At 41.8% G+C, this 19,363-nt stretch overlaps 1 protein-coding gene across 2 annotated transcripts in view; it reads right to left on the reverse strand.

The window, feature by feature from the left end:
• SAP30BP (SAP30 binding protein) overlaps positions 1 to 19,363 on the reverse strand; it is a 131,010-nt gene that overhangs the window by 13,254 nt on the left and 98,393 nt on the right. For both annotated transcript variants that reach the window (XM_073587949.1, XM_073587948.1), the window contains 3 exons: positions 5,764 to 5,806; positions 4,359 to 4,447; positions 619 to 710 (listed from right to left, as the gene is read on the reverse strand). In XM_073587949.1, the coding sequence (XP_073444050.1) occupies positions 619 to 710; positions 4,359 to 4,447; positions 5,764 to 5,806 (224 nt within the window). The remainder of the gene's footprint in view (positions 1 to 618; positions 711 to 4,358; positions 4,448 to 5,763; positions 5,807 to 19,363) is intronic.

The following is a 19,363-nucleotide window of genomic DNA, read 5'->3' on the forward strand; positions in this document are numbered from 1 at the left end:
GCATTGTCCCTTCATTCCTGTCCTGCTCTGTGTGGCTTCCCCTGTCCCGTCCTGCTGTGTTGCTCCCCCTGTTGTATGCATGCTTCCCCAATCTCCTCGATGTATGCATGGCTCTCCCGGTCCACCGTCCCATCTTGTATGCATGGGCTGAGCTCCCCCATCCCATTCTTGTATGCATGGCTCCACTTGGCTCCCCCCGTCCTCACTGCATGTCCCTGCATCTCCGTTATCCCGATGCGGCAGCTCTTCCTGTGCTCAGCGGTCACGTGGTACCACTCATTAAGGTAATGAATATGCGTGCCACGCCTATGGGAGTGGAGAAGCGTGCATATTCATTACCTTAATGAGCGGTACCATGTGACCGCTCAGCACAGGAAGAGCTGCTGCATCGGGATAACGGAGATGCAGGGACGTTCAGCGATGGTGCGAGTATGATGTTACAGCCGCTGCCCCTCCCCCACCAGCTTTCTGGACAATGACTCCTGTATAACCCGAGGGGGGAGGCGTATTCAGCACAAAAGAATGTGCTGAAAATCTCGGCTTATACATGAGTATATATGGTAATAAGTGGTCAAAATTAATCTTTCTGTGGTGTGAACTACTTGCTGTTGTGCCCACCTGGGGTTTCTGAATTCCTTTTTCTTCTGAATCATTTGATTCATGTCTGTCCCTTCTTTCATCTTTCTTTCATACATTTTAAGAATTTTCTCCTAAAATGAGATGGACCAAAATATGTGCATAAATATACCCTAAAGAGGTCATGAACCATACAAGTTACATAATGCTTGTAATCGATTGATGGCAAAGAGACACTATGGCCAACTTTATAGAACACCAATTAACAAAAACACCTGGAGAGAAAACCCCAAAAGCAAGCACAGAGAAAATTCAAATTCCATGCAGACGTTGTAATTGGTTGGATTCAACTTTATCTTAAGTTAGGTACTATAGCCTTTCCACTTTCACCTGTGCTATTATTATGACAGGCATTAAAAGGGTGGATTAGAAAGAAATGTATTAATAAAGAATACAAAATAATGTTTTTTTTTTAATGTTGTAAAAGTAACAATTCTAATGTAGCCTTTTGATTAACTTCCCATCTTTCTGTATCAGATCCCCATTACATTTTTATTATAAAAATAAGAATGTATTTGATTAGAAAGCAATGTATTCTAAATACTAAGGACATCAAAACATCAATTGGAGAAACCCAAACTAGGTATTCTTTAATAGATTCATAGTTTCCTATATGGATTAAGAGTGTGCCAATAATAATGCTGGTGAAAACTGTACTGCAAAGGAACAAGAAAGATGGACACACAGACAAAAAGGACATGAAGAGCTAAAACTAAACCAATATGTGTGTAACCAAGAACCAACGCTAGAAATTTGCTTTTTGGTTACAGAAAGAGATAGTCTGCAAATAAAAATGTTATTTAGACTGTAGCGTGGATAACGGTTGCATAATCGATGGGAGGTACAGTACAGACCAAAAGTTTGGACACACCTCATTCAAAGAGTTTTCTTTATTTTCATGACTATGAAAATTGTAGATTCACTCTGAAGGCATCAAAACTATGAATTAACACATGTGGAATTATATAATTAACAAAAAAGTGTGAAAACTGAAAATATGTCTTATATTCTAGGTTCTTCAAAGTAGCCACCTTTTGCTTTGATTACTGCTTTGCACACTCTTGGCATTCTCTTGATGAGCTTCAAGAGGTAGTCACCGGAAATGGTTTTCACTTCACAGGTGTGCCCTGTCAGGCTTAATAAGTGGGATTTCTTGCCTTATAAATGGGGTTGGGACCATCAGTTGTGTTGTGCAGAAGTCTGGTGGATACACAGGTGATATTCCTACTAAATAGACTGTTAGAGTTTGTATTACGGCATGAAAAAAGCAGTTAAGTACAGAAAAACGAGTGGCCATCATTACTTTAAGAAATGAAGGTCAGTCAGTCCGAAAAATTGGTAAAACTTTGAAAGTGTCCCCAAGTGCAGTGGCAAAAACCATCAAGCGCTACAAAGAAACTGGCTCGCATGAGGACCGCCCCAGGAAAGGAAGACCAAGAGTCACCTCTGCTGCGGAGGATAAGTTAATCCGAGTCACCAGCCTCAGAAATCGCAGGTTAACAGCAGCTCAGATTAGAGACCAGGTCAATGCCACACAGAGTTCTAGCAGCAGACACATCTCTACAACAACTGTTAAGAGGAGACTTTGTGCAGCAGGCCTTCATGGTAAAATAGCTGCTAGGAAACCACTGCTAAGGACAGGCAACAAGCAGAAGAGACTTGTTTGGGCTAAAGAACACAAGGAATGGACATTAGACCAGTGGAAATATGTGCTTTGGTCTGATGAGTCCAAATTTGAGATCTTTGGTTCCAACCACCGTGTCTTTGTGCGACGCAGAAAAGGTGAACGGATGGACTCTACATGCCTGGTTCCCACCGTGAAGCATGGAGGAGGAGCTGTGATAGTGTAGGGGTGCTTGGCTGGTGACACTGTTGGGGATTTATTCAAAATTGAAGGCATACTGAACCAGAATGGCTAACACAGCATCTTGCAGCGGCATGCTATTCCATCCGGTTTGCATTTAGTTGAACCATCATTTATTTTTCAACAGGACAATGACCTTAAACACACCTCCAGGATGTGTAAGGGCTATTTGACCAAGAAGGAGAGTGATGGGGTGCTACGCCAGATGACCTGGCCTCCACAGTCACCAGACCTGAACCCAATCGAGATGGTTTGGGGTGAGCTGGACCGCAGAGTGAAGGCAAAAGGGCCAACAAGTGCTAAGCATCTCTGGAACTCCTTCAAAACTGTTGGAAGACCATTTCTGGTGACTACCTCTTGAAGCTCACAAAGAGAATGCCAAGAGTGTGCAAAGCAGTAATCAAAGCAAAAGGTGGCTACTTTGAAGAACCTAGAATATAAGATATATTTTCATTTGTTTCACACTTTTTTGTTAATCATATAATTCCACATGTGTTAATTCATAGTTTTGATGCCTTCAGAGTGAATCTACAATTTTTATAGTCATGAAAATAAAGAAAACTCTTTGAATGAGAAGGTGTGTCCAAACTTTTGGTCTGTACTGTATGTGTCACAGAGATGGCTTGTCTCTGTGATGTTACCCGGAGTATTTTTCTCTAGTGCATGAAAGCACTAAGAGGTTCGTTTGTTGCACAAGGGTCCGGGTTGCGGGTAGCTATGAGAGATGGGTGGGTCTGGCTATCCACATACCTCACATCTGGGTGTGGTTACAGCCTATTTAATGGAGGTTGTTGTTTGTCACATGGTCTGTGACTGGAGGCTTTCAGTGTGTGTTCTGCTGAGACACTGACCTGAGAGGACGGACCCGCCGTGCTATATGAACTGTTTTTCTGTTTGTTTCCAATTTGTACCACAAAAGGCCATCTTTTGTTTACTTGAACCTAAGCAGGTTTATTGAGCAACTAAACCTGACGGACATTTTTATGAAAACCGCTTCCTGTGCTTACCTCAACCCGCGGCCAAGTGAGAAAAACCTTACAAGACGTAAACATAGTGAAATCTTGAAGACAGAAACATTAAATTTAAGGTCCACCTTCACAACCAAACTTTTAAAAAGATACATTGCATAAAATGAACAATTTTGCTAATAGTCTTAAGTTAAGCCATGTCTATACATCCCACAAGCTACAAAGACCAGAGACACTTAAGGTTAAGAAGAAATAGAAAAAAATGGATTATGGAATAACTGCAGGATCAGACTACACAAAGTGTGTGTAGTCTGTTGCTATGGAAATAGACATGTCTGTGTTCTTTAAGAGCGGTAGACAAAAAAGATAGATATCTAATTATAATTTACTATAACTATGCAGAGGCTAAGAACTGAAAAGCACTGGAAATTGTTTGGTTGAGAATGTGGACCAAAGAGAAGAAAACAAAATCTATGGTAATACTGGCAGGATGTGATACAGGTTGCTATACACATTAGATAGACACCGGCCAAACAACTACCTTCGGAAGTGGTTAACCATCTAATGTTTATTGAGTGTCCCAAAAGCTTATGAGCAATGGTCGTATTTACACAGAATTTAGGGTAAGCATGTAGTGCCTAAAACTCTTCAGACCATTGGGAAGCAGTCACTTGCTGGTTTGCATGGATGATATGGAGGACATGCCTGAACAGCTCTGTGGGTTTGTGCAGTCTAAGGCCTCCATAGCCTTTCACACCTACATTCTGCATTCCTCACAGACATTCAAGGCTCCTACAGACCAACAATATTATATTCACAATGTTCTGGATTTACAGTAAATTTGTACATGTTCTTAATGTAGGGGCTGCAACTTTGTCCCTGCATATTACCTGCAGGTTATTAGAACAGCGGCCCGGAGGTTCAGGAGGAATTCTGATATCATCTGGAGACATGTTTCGTACTCTCTCCGAGAACGATGCTGAGCAGAAAAAATACAAACTAATGTCAAACAGTCACTTGATTCCACACCCTTTCTTTTACTATGAGATATGGATACAAAGGAGTTAACACACGCTGGCTAATAAACATGACATTTTAGTGCTGCCAAATGGTTGGATTAATTCCGCTGTTAAGTTGTGGGGGGAGGGCAAGCAGACACGCCACCACTTATTCTTACTGCCGCTGGCTGCTCCGATGGCTTTTGCACCCACCACCCCCTTTTCCAATGCAAGAGAACAATTGCCCTCTATGTTGCACATAACGTCTTGAAAGTTATTCAGCAGGTATTGCAGCTCCACAATCAGCGCAATACTTATAAAATGAACTTACTAAGTGCCGTCATGTCAGCAGTGCAAAAGCTTAAAAACCTATCTGGCAGTCTTGCAAAAGGACCGTCACTAAGCCCAATTAGCACAGCTAATTCAACAGGTTCCATCCAGAACATAGCCCTTCCCTTCCCGCATGCCACAAAAGAACAGTGTCTGAGGGGGCATAAAAACATAAGCAAAGGGCAAGGAAAAGCCTTAAATTGTTGGGCACCCTAAAGGGCATGGGGTGTGCAGCAGACTGGCTTGCTCAGATAGGCTGCCAGCGACAGAACAAAGGCACACACTCTTCCTGTAAAAGCCAAGAATTCGGCAGTGGAAAAAACAAAACTAACTGGGCCGTTGCTGCTTAATGTTCAGCAGGACACAAATGGCAAATACTGGTTCACAAAGTAAGAAGGGCACAGGTCGTGTGATCTCACTGGCTGGCATTCCTATCTGTAAGTTTACATACAGTATATGTAGTTCTTCAATGAATGTTGAGAAGCCTCTGAATATGAATAGGGTTAGATTGGAACAATAGTAATGTCTGTATAGGAACACCCCCTATAGAGCACACAATGCTCATACATGTGCACTACACATACAATAAATATGCCCTGCGGCTTGGACATTCCTGAGAATCTGCTGGGTGTGGCGGGGTCAGAATACGCCCTAGTACTGTCATATCCGTGGTGTCTCATCGAAGAGTGTAGTTAGAATAACGGCAGACGCCAACATGAAATTACAAGAGCCACGCCAAAATCTGTATTTCCTAGCAATAACCTAGCATAGTGTTACACAACTACTGTTACACGAATATGTACACTAATAAAGCCCAGCTCTAGTCTAAACCTGAAAGATGACAGCTTCACACATTGGAGCCCTGGGAGATCATGTATGGGCAGTGGTTTCATGGAGTCTTTCCACAGCTAACAGCCTATGAGATCTGTCAAGTGTTACAGGATTTATAGCCATTTATGACACTTACCCACTAGCTCCTGCGGATCTTTTTTCTCCAACTCTGACTGTTCCTAGAAGAAAAAAAAAAGCAAGAATTAGAAATTGCCAAACATGACAACTTAGTTTTAGATTACTAATGAAAACCACAAAACTTTACCAGCCATTAATAATTAGTGTGCACAGTATCTGCTGACAATGTAATATCCTTTGCTACCTGTGCTTAGGACACTGTGAATTCTACCCGTCTGATCCTATTGTTTTCACCTGAAAAGTGGCAGTAAATTAATCTCCCCTGCCCTACTGAAATACTATATAGATTTAGCTCATTGTGAGTTATGAGATGTGCAACACTTGTGTGACAACTATCAAAACTGTGTGGTCAACTTAAAGAGGACCGGTCAGCAGGTGAAAAAGTGGACAGTTTGTGCCTTCAATTTATTTCTGCTGCTCAATGTATTCACAGGATTTTTTTCTGTTTGCCATACAGTTCTAGAGATATCGGAATATTATTGAGGGCTAATTTTTAGTTTTTTTCCCCCAAGGATTTTGTGGGGTCGTGTCTTTAGGCTGTTCTGCATTATAACAATGTAAGCAACACCCTCCTTGGTAAAGACCACAAAAGATAACATTAAATAAAAAAGCCCTTATCTTTGGAACCGTAAAGCAAATAAAAAAACCCCAAAAACATCCTGGGGGGAGTAGCCGTAATGAAACAGCAAAAACTGGCCACATCTGACCTGATGACAGGTCCTCCATAAAAATGTGTATAAATTACAAACTGAAAACAGCACCAACCTGTCAAGTTCTCCAGCCAAGTAGAATTCACCTTTGTATGAGTAAATTCCCTGCCAAACCAGCCCTGTATAATGTTACTCAGTCTAATTAATATTTAGCCCCTTAAAGACCACCAATACATCTTATTACTGACCTGAGATATAAGGGAATATCATCCCCATACAGATGACAATCCAGCAGCTGTCGGCTGTATGCTATAGCTGACAACTTGCTGCATCAGCCATAATCAGTGTTGTCACCGTCCATATCTGTTTAACCCCTTAGATGCTGCTGTCAATAGTGACTAAATCATATAAATGGTTGACATGTATGAGGGCTTCAGATTTGACCTAATCGCCACCCAGAGATCATGATTGTGTGGTCCTGATGTCTGCCATGGCAATTCATGGCCAAATAGCGGCCTTAGAGTCTGCCGGCTACAGTGGCCTGTTCAGAAGTTAAGGGCCTGTCACACTAAGCGATATCGCTAGCAATATCGCTATAACATCACTGGTTTTTGTGACATTATAGCGATATTGCTAGCGATATCGCTATGTCTGATACTTACCTCCGACCGCTCCCTCGCTGGTTATCACTGATCGCGTGAGAACGTCCTGGACCGTTTCTCATCGTCAGCTTCTTGCTGTGACGACGAGCGACACGTGGACGCGGGCGGGAGGACGTCAGGATCGCCTCGTCTGACAGGTAAGTAACGACCCCTGACCCCTGCGATGTCGCTGGTGAGATCTGCCTGTGTGGCAGCTCACTAGCGACCACTTAGCGATGTACCAGCGATCCTGACCGCGTCATATCGCTGGTCGGGATCGCTGGTACATCGCTAAGTGTGACAGTACCTTTACCGACATTTGGTGGTAAAAATAAACATTTCCGTTTCTGTCATGTCACTTTGCATTAATTCCTGAAAATCATCTGAAGGGTAAATAAACTACCTAACGGCAGTTTTCAATAGGTCGAGGGGCGTTGTTTTTAAAATGGTATCACTTTTGGGGTTTTCCAATATATAGGACTTCCAAAGTCACTTCAAACCTGGACAGGTCCTTCAAAAAATACATTTTGTAAAATTTCCTTGAAAAAATAAAAAATGAATGAAATGATAACAAAATAAACTAACATTTTACAAATGGTGCTGATGTAAAGCAGACATGAGGGAAATGTTATTTATTAATTTTTTTCTGTGGTATGAATATCTGGATTACAGGGATAACCATTCAAAGTTTGAAAATTACATTTTATTTTTTGCTTTTGTCAAATTTCTGATTTTTTATAAATAAACACAAAACAAATTGATTTAAATTTACCAGTAGCATACATTATAATGTGCCATGAAAAAACTCTCTGAAAATCACAGAGTTATGTTGAATCATTCCAGAGTTATTACCACATAAAGTGACAGTGATCACATTTCAAAAATTTGGCTCTGTCACTAAGGGGTTAAAAAAGCATTAATAATGTCCCCTTTTCCTATGCTAATTAGTGCTTTGACTAGTCAGCCCTCTTTCCATGTTATATGGCCCTGTGGGATAACGCAATTTGCACAAGCTGTCGTCATCGCCAGCTCATGCAAATCTCGCGCATACGCGCTGCTCATTTTAACAGCGTCACTGCGTCCCTGTAACCAGGTGTACTTTTCCTGGCTTCAGAGGCGCACTGTGCATGACCGGAAGTTAAAAAATCAATAAGTCTGCCATCACTCTGTGTGACAGCAGAAGACTTATGAATCCTCCAACGCACGCACTGTGGGGATTCATCGGTTTCAGACCTGGGACCGGAGGGTATGTATGAGCTATACATACTCCCGGACAGAGCGTGGCCTTACTCCATTAACTTGCCCTCTAGTTGGACACGCCCACTGGCTAGCCGGGTCACTAGACAGCGCGCAGCCTCAATACAAGTGTATAGAGCAAGGCCACGCCCACTGTCCAGAAGTATATATAACGCATACATACCCTCTGGTCCCGTGTCTGAAACTGGTGTTTCCCTGCAGCCCACAGTGCATGTGCTGGGGACATTCATAAGTCTGCATTCACACCGAGTCACTGCAGACTTGTTAATCTTGACAGGACAACGCCTTTAAGTGTAATTGATGGGGGCCCGATTGATGACTAGAATGGCTATCAAAGGCCTTGACCTTTTTTTACTGTACAAACTGCAATGAAATGTACGTGGTAGTCGAACATGTGGCAATCGCTCCATTCAAATCTAAACAATGAACAAAAATTTTAAGATTTTTTAGGATGCCATCAATTTTTCCCTCACTATCTGAATATTATATTCCACTTGAAAATGTTGCATTTGCCTTGAAGGGGGTTTTCCCACGAACAGAGTAGTTTACTCAATAGGTCTTGGAATAATACACACTTGGTTGTGTAATAAAATTTTTTTTCCTGTGCTGAGATAATCTTATAAATGTGCCCCTGCTGTGTACTGTGTAATGGCTGTGTCTGACCGTGCAGGAACCTGGTCTGATCATACCACAGCTCCTGGGTAGGGGAGGAAGCAAACTTGTTTTACATCCTGTCTGTATACTCGTGTCCTCCCCTGCCCAAGAGATGACGTATGATATAACCATGTTCCTACATGGTAAGACACAGCCAAAGAAGGGGCACATTAAGGCTGAGTTCACACGTGGCGTTTTTTTCGCATTTCCGCGGCGGTTTTAACCGTGCGATTTTGCCGCGAAAACTAAGCATCCCATGCATTCCTATGGGATTCCGCAATGCTGTGCTAATGCTGCGGTTTTTACCGTGGCGGAATCGCTTTGCGGTAAAAACCGCAGCATGCTCATTAATTTTGCGGAATCGCGGCGATCCCGCACCCATAGGAATGCATTGTTCCGCTTACTTCCCGCATGTGGCTGTGCACACCATGCGGAAAGTAAGCAGAACATTTGCGGATGGTACCCACGGTCCGGAGGAGAGGAGACTGTCCTCCGGGCTTTGGGTACAATATCCCTGTAAAAAATAGAATTTAAAATAAAAAATATTGTTATTCTTACCTTCCGATGTCCCGCGCAGCCTTCCCGCCTCTCTCCACGCTCTCGTTCCCCGTAATCCTTTGCGAAAATGCCCGCGATGGCGTCCGTTCTTGCGGGATCGCAAAGTCTCGCGGTCATTCGCGCGACGTCATCGTGAAATACCGCGAGACATTGCGATCCCGCGAGAACGGACGCCATCGCGGGCATTTTCGCAAAGGATTACCGGGAACGGATGCGCGGGACGTCGGAAGGTGAGAATAACACCGTTTTTTATTTTTTTTTTTACATTCTATCTTTTACTACTGATGCTGCATAGGCGGCCTCAGTAGTAAAAAGTTGGTCACACTCGTCAAACACTGTGTTTGATGAGTGTGACTAACCTGTCAATCAGTTCTCCAAGCGATGCTACAGATCGCTTGGAAAACGCTAGCATTTTGCAAGCTAAATACGCTTGCAAAATGCTAGTTTTTCCGCGGGAAAATCGCGGGAATTTAAAATGCGATTTTCCTGCGGAATGGAATTCCGGAATTCTCGCGGTAACTTCCGCGAGAGTTCCGGTACGTGTGCACATAGCCTTATAAGTTTATATCATCCCAGGATACAATTGTGAAACTTATTTTTATTCCAAGATCTATTAATTAAAATGTACGTCGTTCATGGGAAAACTCCTTTAACCCCTTCATGACCCAGCCTATTTTGACCTTAATGACCTGGCCATTTTTTGCAATTCTGACCAGTGTCCCTTTATGAGGCAATAGCTCAGGAACACTTCAACGCATCCTAGCGATTCCGAGACTATTTTTTTCGTGACATATTGGGCTTCATGTTAGTGGTAAATTTAGGTCGATAATTTTTGCGTTTCTTTCTGAAAAAAAAAACAAAACGGAAATTTGGCAAAAATTTTGACAATTTCGCAATTTTCAAATTTTGAATTGTTATTCTGTTAAACCATGAGCGTTATCTGACCCAAAATAGTTAATACATAACATTTCCCACATGTCTACTTTACAACAGCACAATTTTGGAAACAACATTTTTTTGTTAGGAAGTTGTAAGGGTTAAAAGTTGACCAGCGATTTCTCATTTTTACAACAAAATTTACAAAACCATTTTTTGTAGGGACCACCTCATATTTGAAGTCACTTTGAGGGGTCTATATGGCAGAAAATACCCAAAAGTGACACCATTCTAAAAACTGCACCCCTCAAGCTACTCAAAACTACATTCAAGATTATTAACCCTTCAGGTGCTTCACAATAACTAAAGCAACGTGGACGGAAAAAATGGACATTTTAATTTTTCCAACATAAATTTTCTTTTAGCATCAATTTTTTCATTTTCACATGGGTAACAGGATAAAATAGATCCTAAAATTTGTTTGGAAATTTCTCCTGAGCACACCAATACCTCATATGTGGTCATAAACCACTGTTTGGGCGCACGGCAGGGCCCAGAAGGGAAGGAGCGCCATTTGACTTTTTGATTGGAAAATTAGCTCCGTTAGCAGACACCATGTCGCGTTTGGAGAGCCCGTGTGCCTAAACTTTGGAGCTCCCCCACAAATGACCCCATTTTGGAAACTAGACCCCCTAAGGAACTTATCTAGATGCATAGGGAGCACTTTGAACCCCCAGGTGCTTCACAGAAGTTTATAACGCAGAGCCGTGAAAATAAAAATTTTTTTTTTCCCCTCAAAAAATGATTTTTAGCCCACTTTTTTATTTTCACAAGGGTAACAGGATAAATTTGGACCCCAAAAGTTGTTGTCCAGTTTGTCCTGAGTACGCTGGTACCCCTTATGTGGGGGGACCACTGTTTGGGCACATGTTGGGGCTCGGAAGGGAAGTAGTGACGTTTTGAAATGCCGACTTGATGGAATAGTCTGCAGGAGTCATGTTACGTTTACAAAGCCCTTGATGTACCTTAACGGTGGAAACCCCCCACAAGTGACCCCATTTTGGAAACTAGACCACCCAAGGAACTAATCTAGATGAGTGGTGAGCACTTTGAACCCCCAAGTGCTTTATAGAAGTTTATAACGCAGAGCCGTGAAAATAAAAAATAATTTTTTTTCCACAAAAATAATTTAGCCCCCAATTTTTTATTTTCCCAAGGGTAAAAGGAGAAATTAGACCCCCAAAGTTGTTGTGCAATTTTTCCTGAGTACGCTGATACCCCATATGTGGGGGTAAACCACTGTTTGGGCACACGTCGGGGCTCGAATTGGAGGGAGCACTGTAACTTTTTGAACCCAAAATTGGCTGGAATAAATGGTGGCGCCAAGTCGCGTTTGGAGACCCCATGATGAGCCTAAACAGTGGAAACCCCTCAATTCTATCTCCAACCCTAACCCCAACACACCCCTAACCCTAATCCCAACCCTAACCCTAACTCCAACCCTAACCCTAATTCCAGCCCTAATTCCAACCCTATCCCTAATTCCAACCCTAACCCTATTTCTAACCCTAATTCCAACCCTAACCCTAATTCCAACACTAACCCTATTTCTAACCCTAATTTCAACCCTAACCCTAATTCTAACCCTAGCCCTAACCCTAATTCCAACCCTAGCCCTAATGGAAAAATAAAAATATTTTCTTTATTTTATTATATGTCCCTACCAATGGGGGTGATAAGGGGGGCGGTGATTTACTTTTTTTTTTATTTTGATCACTGTGAAAGTGATCAAAATAAATTAATCTGCAGCGTCGCTGCAGATCCGAGTTGGCGCACTACGCATGCGCCAGCCATTTTCCAAGATGGCAGCGTCCATGATCCGGGACGGCAGGACACCGGGACGGCCAGAGGGACTTCAGAGTCACCGTGCAGGGTGAGAGGGGGTGATCGGAGGGCGGGGGGACCGGAGGGAAGGCGGGGAGCAGATTTTGACAGCGGCTGCCAATCGGCGCCGTCAGATGGTGGCGGCGGCCAATTGGCACTGTCAGTCGGTGGTGGGGGGGTCAGTTTAGTGTCTCCAGCCATGCCCGATGCTATTTCAGCATCGGTCATGGCTGGATTGTAATATTTCAACAAATTTCATTGGTGAAATATTACCATCGCTCTGATTGGCAGTTTCACTTTTAGCAGCCAATCAGAGCGATCGTAGGCATGTGGGGGCTAAGCCACGCCCCATGGGGTTAACTATCAAGTGTCATGTGTGTGCAGGTCGGGTGACCTTTCAGTGACCCCGGTCACCTGACCCGCAGGAGGACAATTAATTCATGACGCCACATAGGCGTCATGGGTCGTATTGGCATGACTTTTCATGACACCTATGTGGCGTCAAAGGTCGGGAAGGGGTTAAAGGGAAGGTACCTGCCTTTAAAGTAGGGTTGTGGAGTCAGAAAGCCAAACCTCCGACTTCTCAATTTTCCTCACTCCCGACACAGACCCCACAGCACTGCCTCACTACTGAGCCTGTACATAAAGTGCAACACAGATTCATCTCCACTAAAAGCCCAGATCCTTAGATCAGGAACAGAACAGACATTTATAGGACATTTCATAACTTTCTGAAATTTTTATGAAAAAACTACAGCACTTACTCAGACAGACTCCATCAAAACGGACACCAACTCAGTCTACACTGCCCCCCTTAAAAGGGAATGTACCTGCTTTCAAAGCTATACTAAGCCAATCCTGCTTTTCCAGAGCTAGAAGGGATTCTTCATACAGGAGGATCCTGTCCAGGTTCCTGGTGCGGCTTATGGCAACCAGTGCTGTGGAGTCGGAATAAAAGGGATTGACTCCTAAAATATATAATAAATTGGGTACAGTAGTACAATGCAGTATATGCTGAATATTTTTTCTTAAGAATTTGGGAAAATTATGAAATGTCCCATAAATGTTTGTTCAATTTCTGATCTAAGGATCTGGGCTTTTACTTGAGATTAATCTGTGCTGCACCCTCAGTGAAATGAAGCTCCTCCTCTACAGATCAGAGGAAAAAGGCACTGGGGAGGACTGCCCGCACTCATCTAAGAACTGTTGTATTCCATTAAATATTTTTTTTGTTCTATCTAAACAACTTGATTATTGTATTATAATTATTACTATTGGTGATGAAAAGCCTGATGTTAACATTTTACTACAGTAAATATATCTATTAAACAAGAGCCATGTATGAGGGACTCAGATTCAGTGAAACTGAGGAGTCTGAGTGGGAGGCAGGGCTGTGGAGTCGGTAAGCCACAGTTGCGACTCCGACTCCTGGATTTTATCAGGCTCCGACTCCGGCTCCTTCATAAATGGCCATTCATAACAACAAATTTACTGTTGTAAAATATTAAACATCGTGCTTATTCAGTTTCTCACCATCATATAAGTAATCAGACCACTTAGAGCAAAAACTACATTTATTAGAATACAATTAGAATATAGCAAATAACTTTTATAAACTTTTCTAAACTGTAAGTAAATATGCAATAAACAATTTTATGCAGTTAATAAGAAGAAATCTATAAATTTGTCCTCAGAAAAAGTATTGCCTCTGTCAGATCCTCCTTCATGGATGCCCTCAAATCTGATCTAATTATTTTGAGAGCAGAGAACAACCTCTCTACACTAACTTGTGTTGGTGGCAAAGCAGTAACCACTCGGGCAACATCTCTGACAATGTCAGGATACAGAGGAATCGCTTGTTGCACTGTTATTTTTGATGAACGGTCAAATTTCTCAATTTCTTTTAGTGCACATGAAAAATTCTGCTGAAATGTACTGGCTGTGTTCCTTGATGGGGATGACTCTTCTTCTATGCGGAAACGCTTTGCACGGTCCTTGTGATCCAAATATTTTTTGAAATTAAATTCTTCATCAGTTGATGATGAGGGTGAAGATGTGGCAGGACGACCAAATTCTTCTTGTTCCTCCTGACTGTTCTGCAACCCTTTCATCCTTACTGCTATTTCAAACAGAGCTTCTTTTCCTTTACTTAGCTGTTGATCATCTAGAAGAATCCGATGCATTGGGTCTACATAAACAGCTGCCAAAAGAATGTTATTTTGTAATAGTAGCTCCTCTCTCCGTTTCATTGATGTAGCAATGCCACTTGCAATTAACCCTCCTCTTTGGGACAGGCGAAACATCAGGTTCTTCCACTCCTTTAAGAAAATACCTGGAGTTAAGTCCTCTGCTTGTAATTTTTTAGTCACTGTAAATGGGTGCAATTTTTCCAGCTCAGTCACCTGATTCCACTGACTTTCATTTAGCGTCAGTTGAGGGTTAGCCATGTCTACAAGAAAGGTTTTCAGTTCAACCAAGCGCTGAATCATTAAGCCCATCGTGTGGCTTGATCAATAATTGCCCCTTTTCCAGCACGTCTCTTCAAAATTGAGTCAACTTTAGGGGTTCTGGCAACAGTAGCCAATTTTCTCACCTTGCCAATCAGTGCAGCAGCATGTCCTTCTTGCAGACTGTCTCTTATAGCCAGCTGTAGCGTATGCACAACACAGCGCATGTGATGAATGAAAGAACATATTGACACAGTTTCAACAAGATCATCTAAACTATCATGTTGCTGTTCATCTGAAGCAACTTCAGTTTGCTCCTCAGTTACAATACTGTGTTCCTCTATTTCAAACATTTCTGTGTCTGTGGACCCAGAATGTTCTTCTAGCTGCTGGTCACCATCATTACTCTCATTCATTAGCTTAATAGTACTTATCATATTTGAAGCATTGTCAGTTACGACAGAAAGAACTTGCTCTTTTTTAAGTTCATAGTCTTGCAGAACCTTTTCCACCAAGACCTGGAGAAACTCACTGGTGTGATGAGCTTTGGTGTCTTTTACTGCCAATGTCTTGGTAACTATTTCATTTTTGTCACAAACAAATCGGACATTGATGGCAAAATAGTTCACTCTGTGACGTGTGCAGGCATCCATTTTAAGAAACAGAAAGCGTCCCTTGAGAGTTTTTTTAAGTTCTTCCTTTTGTTTAAAAGCTTCTTCGATTACTAATTTTCTAATACTCTCTCTCTCCAGAGAAACACCAAGCTTGCGGGCCATTTCCCCATTCAGACACATAAAAGCTGGTCGTGAAAATAATGAAATAGGCACACTATCCTTTACAACAAGCTCTATGATCTGTTTTTTAAATGTATCTACTGTCATTGTCACAGTAACTTTGTCACTGACAAAATATCTTGCAACTGATGGCTGCAAAGTTCTCTGCTCCTTTGTTTGGCTGGAAGAGCTGGGCACTGGTTCATTGGTTTGGATGCAGTCTTTCTCATCCACTGCTTTCAGTACTTTTGGATGAAAGCGCTGTAAATGTCTCTTTAGATTAGAAGCTCTGGTAGGAGCATTTTTATCTTTGCCTGAATATGCACTCATCTTGGCTTCACAGCATTTGTTTTCGTCTGGATCATTTGTCATACACTGACAGACAATGTTTTCTATCTTGAGTGATGGTGAAATGTTCAAATACAGCTGATTTAATGTGACGCTTCTTTGACATTCTCAGGTTTTTAATTCTGCATTCACAATCCAAATGACAATTGTTTTTCCTAAAAACAATTGTACAAAATTATTGCCAGGTCGTACAACTGATATAGTGGTCAGTAATACTGTTATTATTCCTCATGTACTCACAGTTAACTGATGCAAAGTTTGTTGAAAGGATAATACTTCTTACAGTCTTCCTCTTCTGAGTAGCAGGCAGCTGTGAGATGCTTGGAAGACGCACACCTAGTATGATCTAGTCTAGAGGAGGAGCTTTACTACTAAGAATTTGCAACACATTTTCACTTTCAGTTTCATACATTGTAAGTAGGGGGGTTGGGGCAGCATGAGGTTAACCAAGTATAAGATTAGATAAGGGCAGTGGAGAACAGTGACACACAAGAAGTAAGAAATGTCTCTATCTCCAGCAGAACTGCTTATCACTGTTGTTCATAGTTTGATAGAACATATATATTTGAGTAACATTTATAAAATTCATATGAAAGTTCAATTATTAAATATTAATACATTTTTTTTAAAGCTGGAGTCGGAGTCGGTACATTTCTACCGACTCCGACCAAAACTAACTCCGACTCCACGACTCCGACTGCACAGCCCTGGTGGGAGGTTTGGCTAACTGACTCCAACAGCCCCGAATTGACAATCACTACTTGAGTAACCCTCATTTAATTTTGTCTTCATAAATCCATAGTACACCTGACATAAGAAATTTGAAATATATCAGATTAGAGAAATCCACTTCTTTTTCTTTCTAGACTGATCATGCATTCTTAAAATTTTCAATTCACGGGTGAAATCTGTCTTTAGTCAATAGTAGTAAGTGCACTATGTGAAATTTCTGCTTGTAGTCCAAGTGGGCGTTTGTTCTGAGTTTTCTCTGGGGGCACATGCTTTTACTTCTCCCTACCAGATGCTGCTCGGCAGTGTATGAGAAGGATGGACTGCTAGATCAGCTGCTGATCTGTGATTGTCAGTTTCTGGAAGCGAGGGAAGGGAGGAATCCCATGGCAATGCACAGCAGAGATTTCACATACTGCGCTTGAATGACACAATGCAATGAAGCGATGGAGCTCAAAACGGAAAAGAGTAGCAGAACCAGAGGAGTTCAGAGATTTTCCCAAGATATTTATCAATTTTTTTTCAGAAAATGACAGGTCATCTTTAAAGAATTTAAAGAGTATTGAGGGTCAATTAATTATAAACTTAAGGGATGGGTAATTTCCGTGTGGGCAAAACAGACAGTTTTAGCTTTTGCAGAGCTGCTTAAAAATGAACAGTGAAGATAATCCTATGAAGAGCTTCTACAAAATTAGAGAAACATTGCTAAAGTATTTTCTTCCAAAACCAGTGTCTTATGTCTTTGGGGTTATGTTTGCTATTGCAGCTCAGCAGCATTGATGTTAAGGTTTCTTAGCTGCAATGCCACACATATCCTGAGGACAGGGGTGGCGATGTTCTTGGCAAAAAAAAAAACAACAAAAAAACATGGAATTCTATTTCTCTACAACACCTTAAAACACTTCTGCACTGGATTTATGTTGTGTTAGGCCAGCCAGAACATATTTTGAAAAATCCTGCTAAGCAGCAGCCTATTCCCGCCATTTTATACATTAAGATGTTTAGATTCTGGCTGCTCTTTTTTTTCCTCCTTGCAGCTTATAATGTCCCGATTCCTCTTCACCTCTGGTGCACGATTTAATTCCAGCACTTCGATGTGGAAAAGTGAGATAAGACGAGGGGAATCAGAGATGTGAGATTCCTCCCCAGACACTGTGCCTATTCACAGCACACAATGTACTTCAGTGTTGCCTGGAAACCCGTCCGCGGGGAGGAGGATCACAGCGCCATGGAGTGGACAAGGAAGGGTGAAGCACAAGAATGTGCCAATTGCTCTATGGCTCTGTGGTATTTCCCAGCATTTTGACATCAATCTCATGAATGTGAAAAGGGCCAGTACAAAAGAAAAGATTGGTACTGCATTATAGATTTACTGTTATATTCAGGTCTACAGGCCTCTGGCATGAATTTACAAGATCTTTAGTTTCTATGTTACCATAAACTTGTACTTTTTATAGAGAATAAATGGAATTCTGCATTTTCTCAATATTACGCAACAATTTATGATCATCTATGGTTTAATCTCTTTGCCTGTGTGGACTGGATGGGTGGTTTCCGACATCTGGTGAGAATTTCATGACAATAGCAGCTTTAGAAATATATTTACTTAAAAAATTGGTGACGTGTTCATTACTTATTTCACCTGCTGGATATTCTATAGAAAGAGCAGTTTCTATTTAAAAAAAAAAAAAAAATTGCCAAGAGATAACATTTTGAAAGTTCTCCCTTTGACAGAATAACATTCAGAACAAAACACACCAATATCATTAATTTATGGCTGTCTAGGGGAATAGGCCGCTTTCCATTGTAAACAGGGCAGACACAGGCAGGGTCGGATTTGTATCCCTCCTGTGTGAGGCATGTGCCTGGGATAGTTCATATTCACACAGTCACCTCCCATGGGATGGAGTGATCTACAACCTGCAGGCTTCCTGTCTATATCCTGTCTGTGAAGGCCAGCTGCCAAGAGCATAGGGGCAGAGGCTGGTAGCATAACAAAGTAAAAAAGGTACATTTTACCAAAGGATGGGAGGGACAACCGATTAAATCCAGCTGGGAGAGCAAACATAGAATATTTAGGAAAACTGCACCTTATCCAGATAGTTTAATGTATTTACCATGCGTCCCATTGACAGCTAAGGAATAAAAATCATCAAATACCAATGGTCGGTGACCGGCCATTTTACATTTGGCAGGGTATACAGACAACAGCCTGAAGCCCTGAAAGTGAGTGATCGGCTGAAAGATGGTTCAGCCAATAGTTTGGCAGACAGCTATCCATCCCAACTTCCCCAAGCACCGGAAAACTCTACTGTGTCAAGTGCTCCTCTGTTCCCTATGAGAGAGCTGCTGCCAGACTCCTTGGCCAGTAGCTTCTCTCACAGAGAACAAAACGATCAGCTGTCCGAAATTGGATATAGTAGATCCTTATTCCCCAACATCAGCAATCAGGGAAGAGTTACGAGGCCCCCAAAAAACATTAGACTGTAGGCTGAGCCTGATTATATTGGCCGGTTCAGTTGAGGTTAGTCTAATGTATATTGGGGCTTCAAAAGCATGTAGAATAATCCAATGATGAGCTGAGTGATTTTTAAAGGATTCTTCTTTTTTACTAAATGTTAAGGACTATGAACACCTCAAACAATAAAAATAAAGGGGTCAGACAAACTGTGTGGTCATCATCCCTTCCATCATTTCCCTACCTCTTACTAATGGACAGTGTATTTTAGAAAGCCATAAGGGACAGACGGAAGAGACTGGAGGATCAGAATACTCAGGGTT

Source organism: Dendrobates tinctorius, unplaced genomic scaffold, assembly GCF_039654945.1.
Source record: "Dendrobates tinctorius isolate UK_male_01 unplaced genomic scaffold, ASM3965494v1 ptg000103l, whole genome shotgun sequence".
Classification (NCBI taxonomy): Eukaryota; Metazoa; Chordata; class Amphibia; order Anura; family Dendrobatidae; genus Dendrobates; species Dendrobates tinctorius.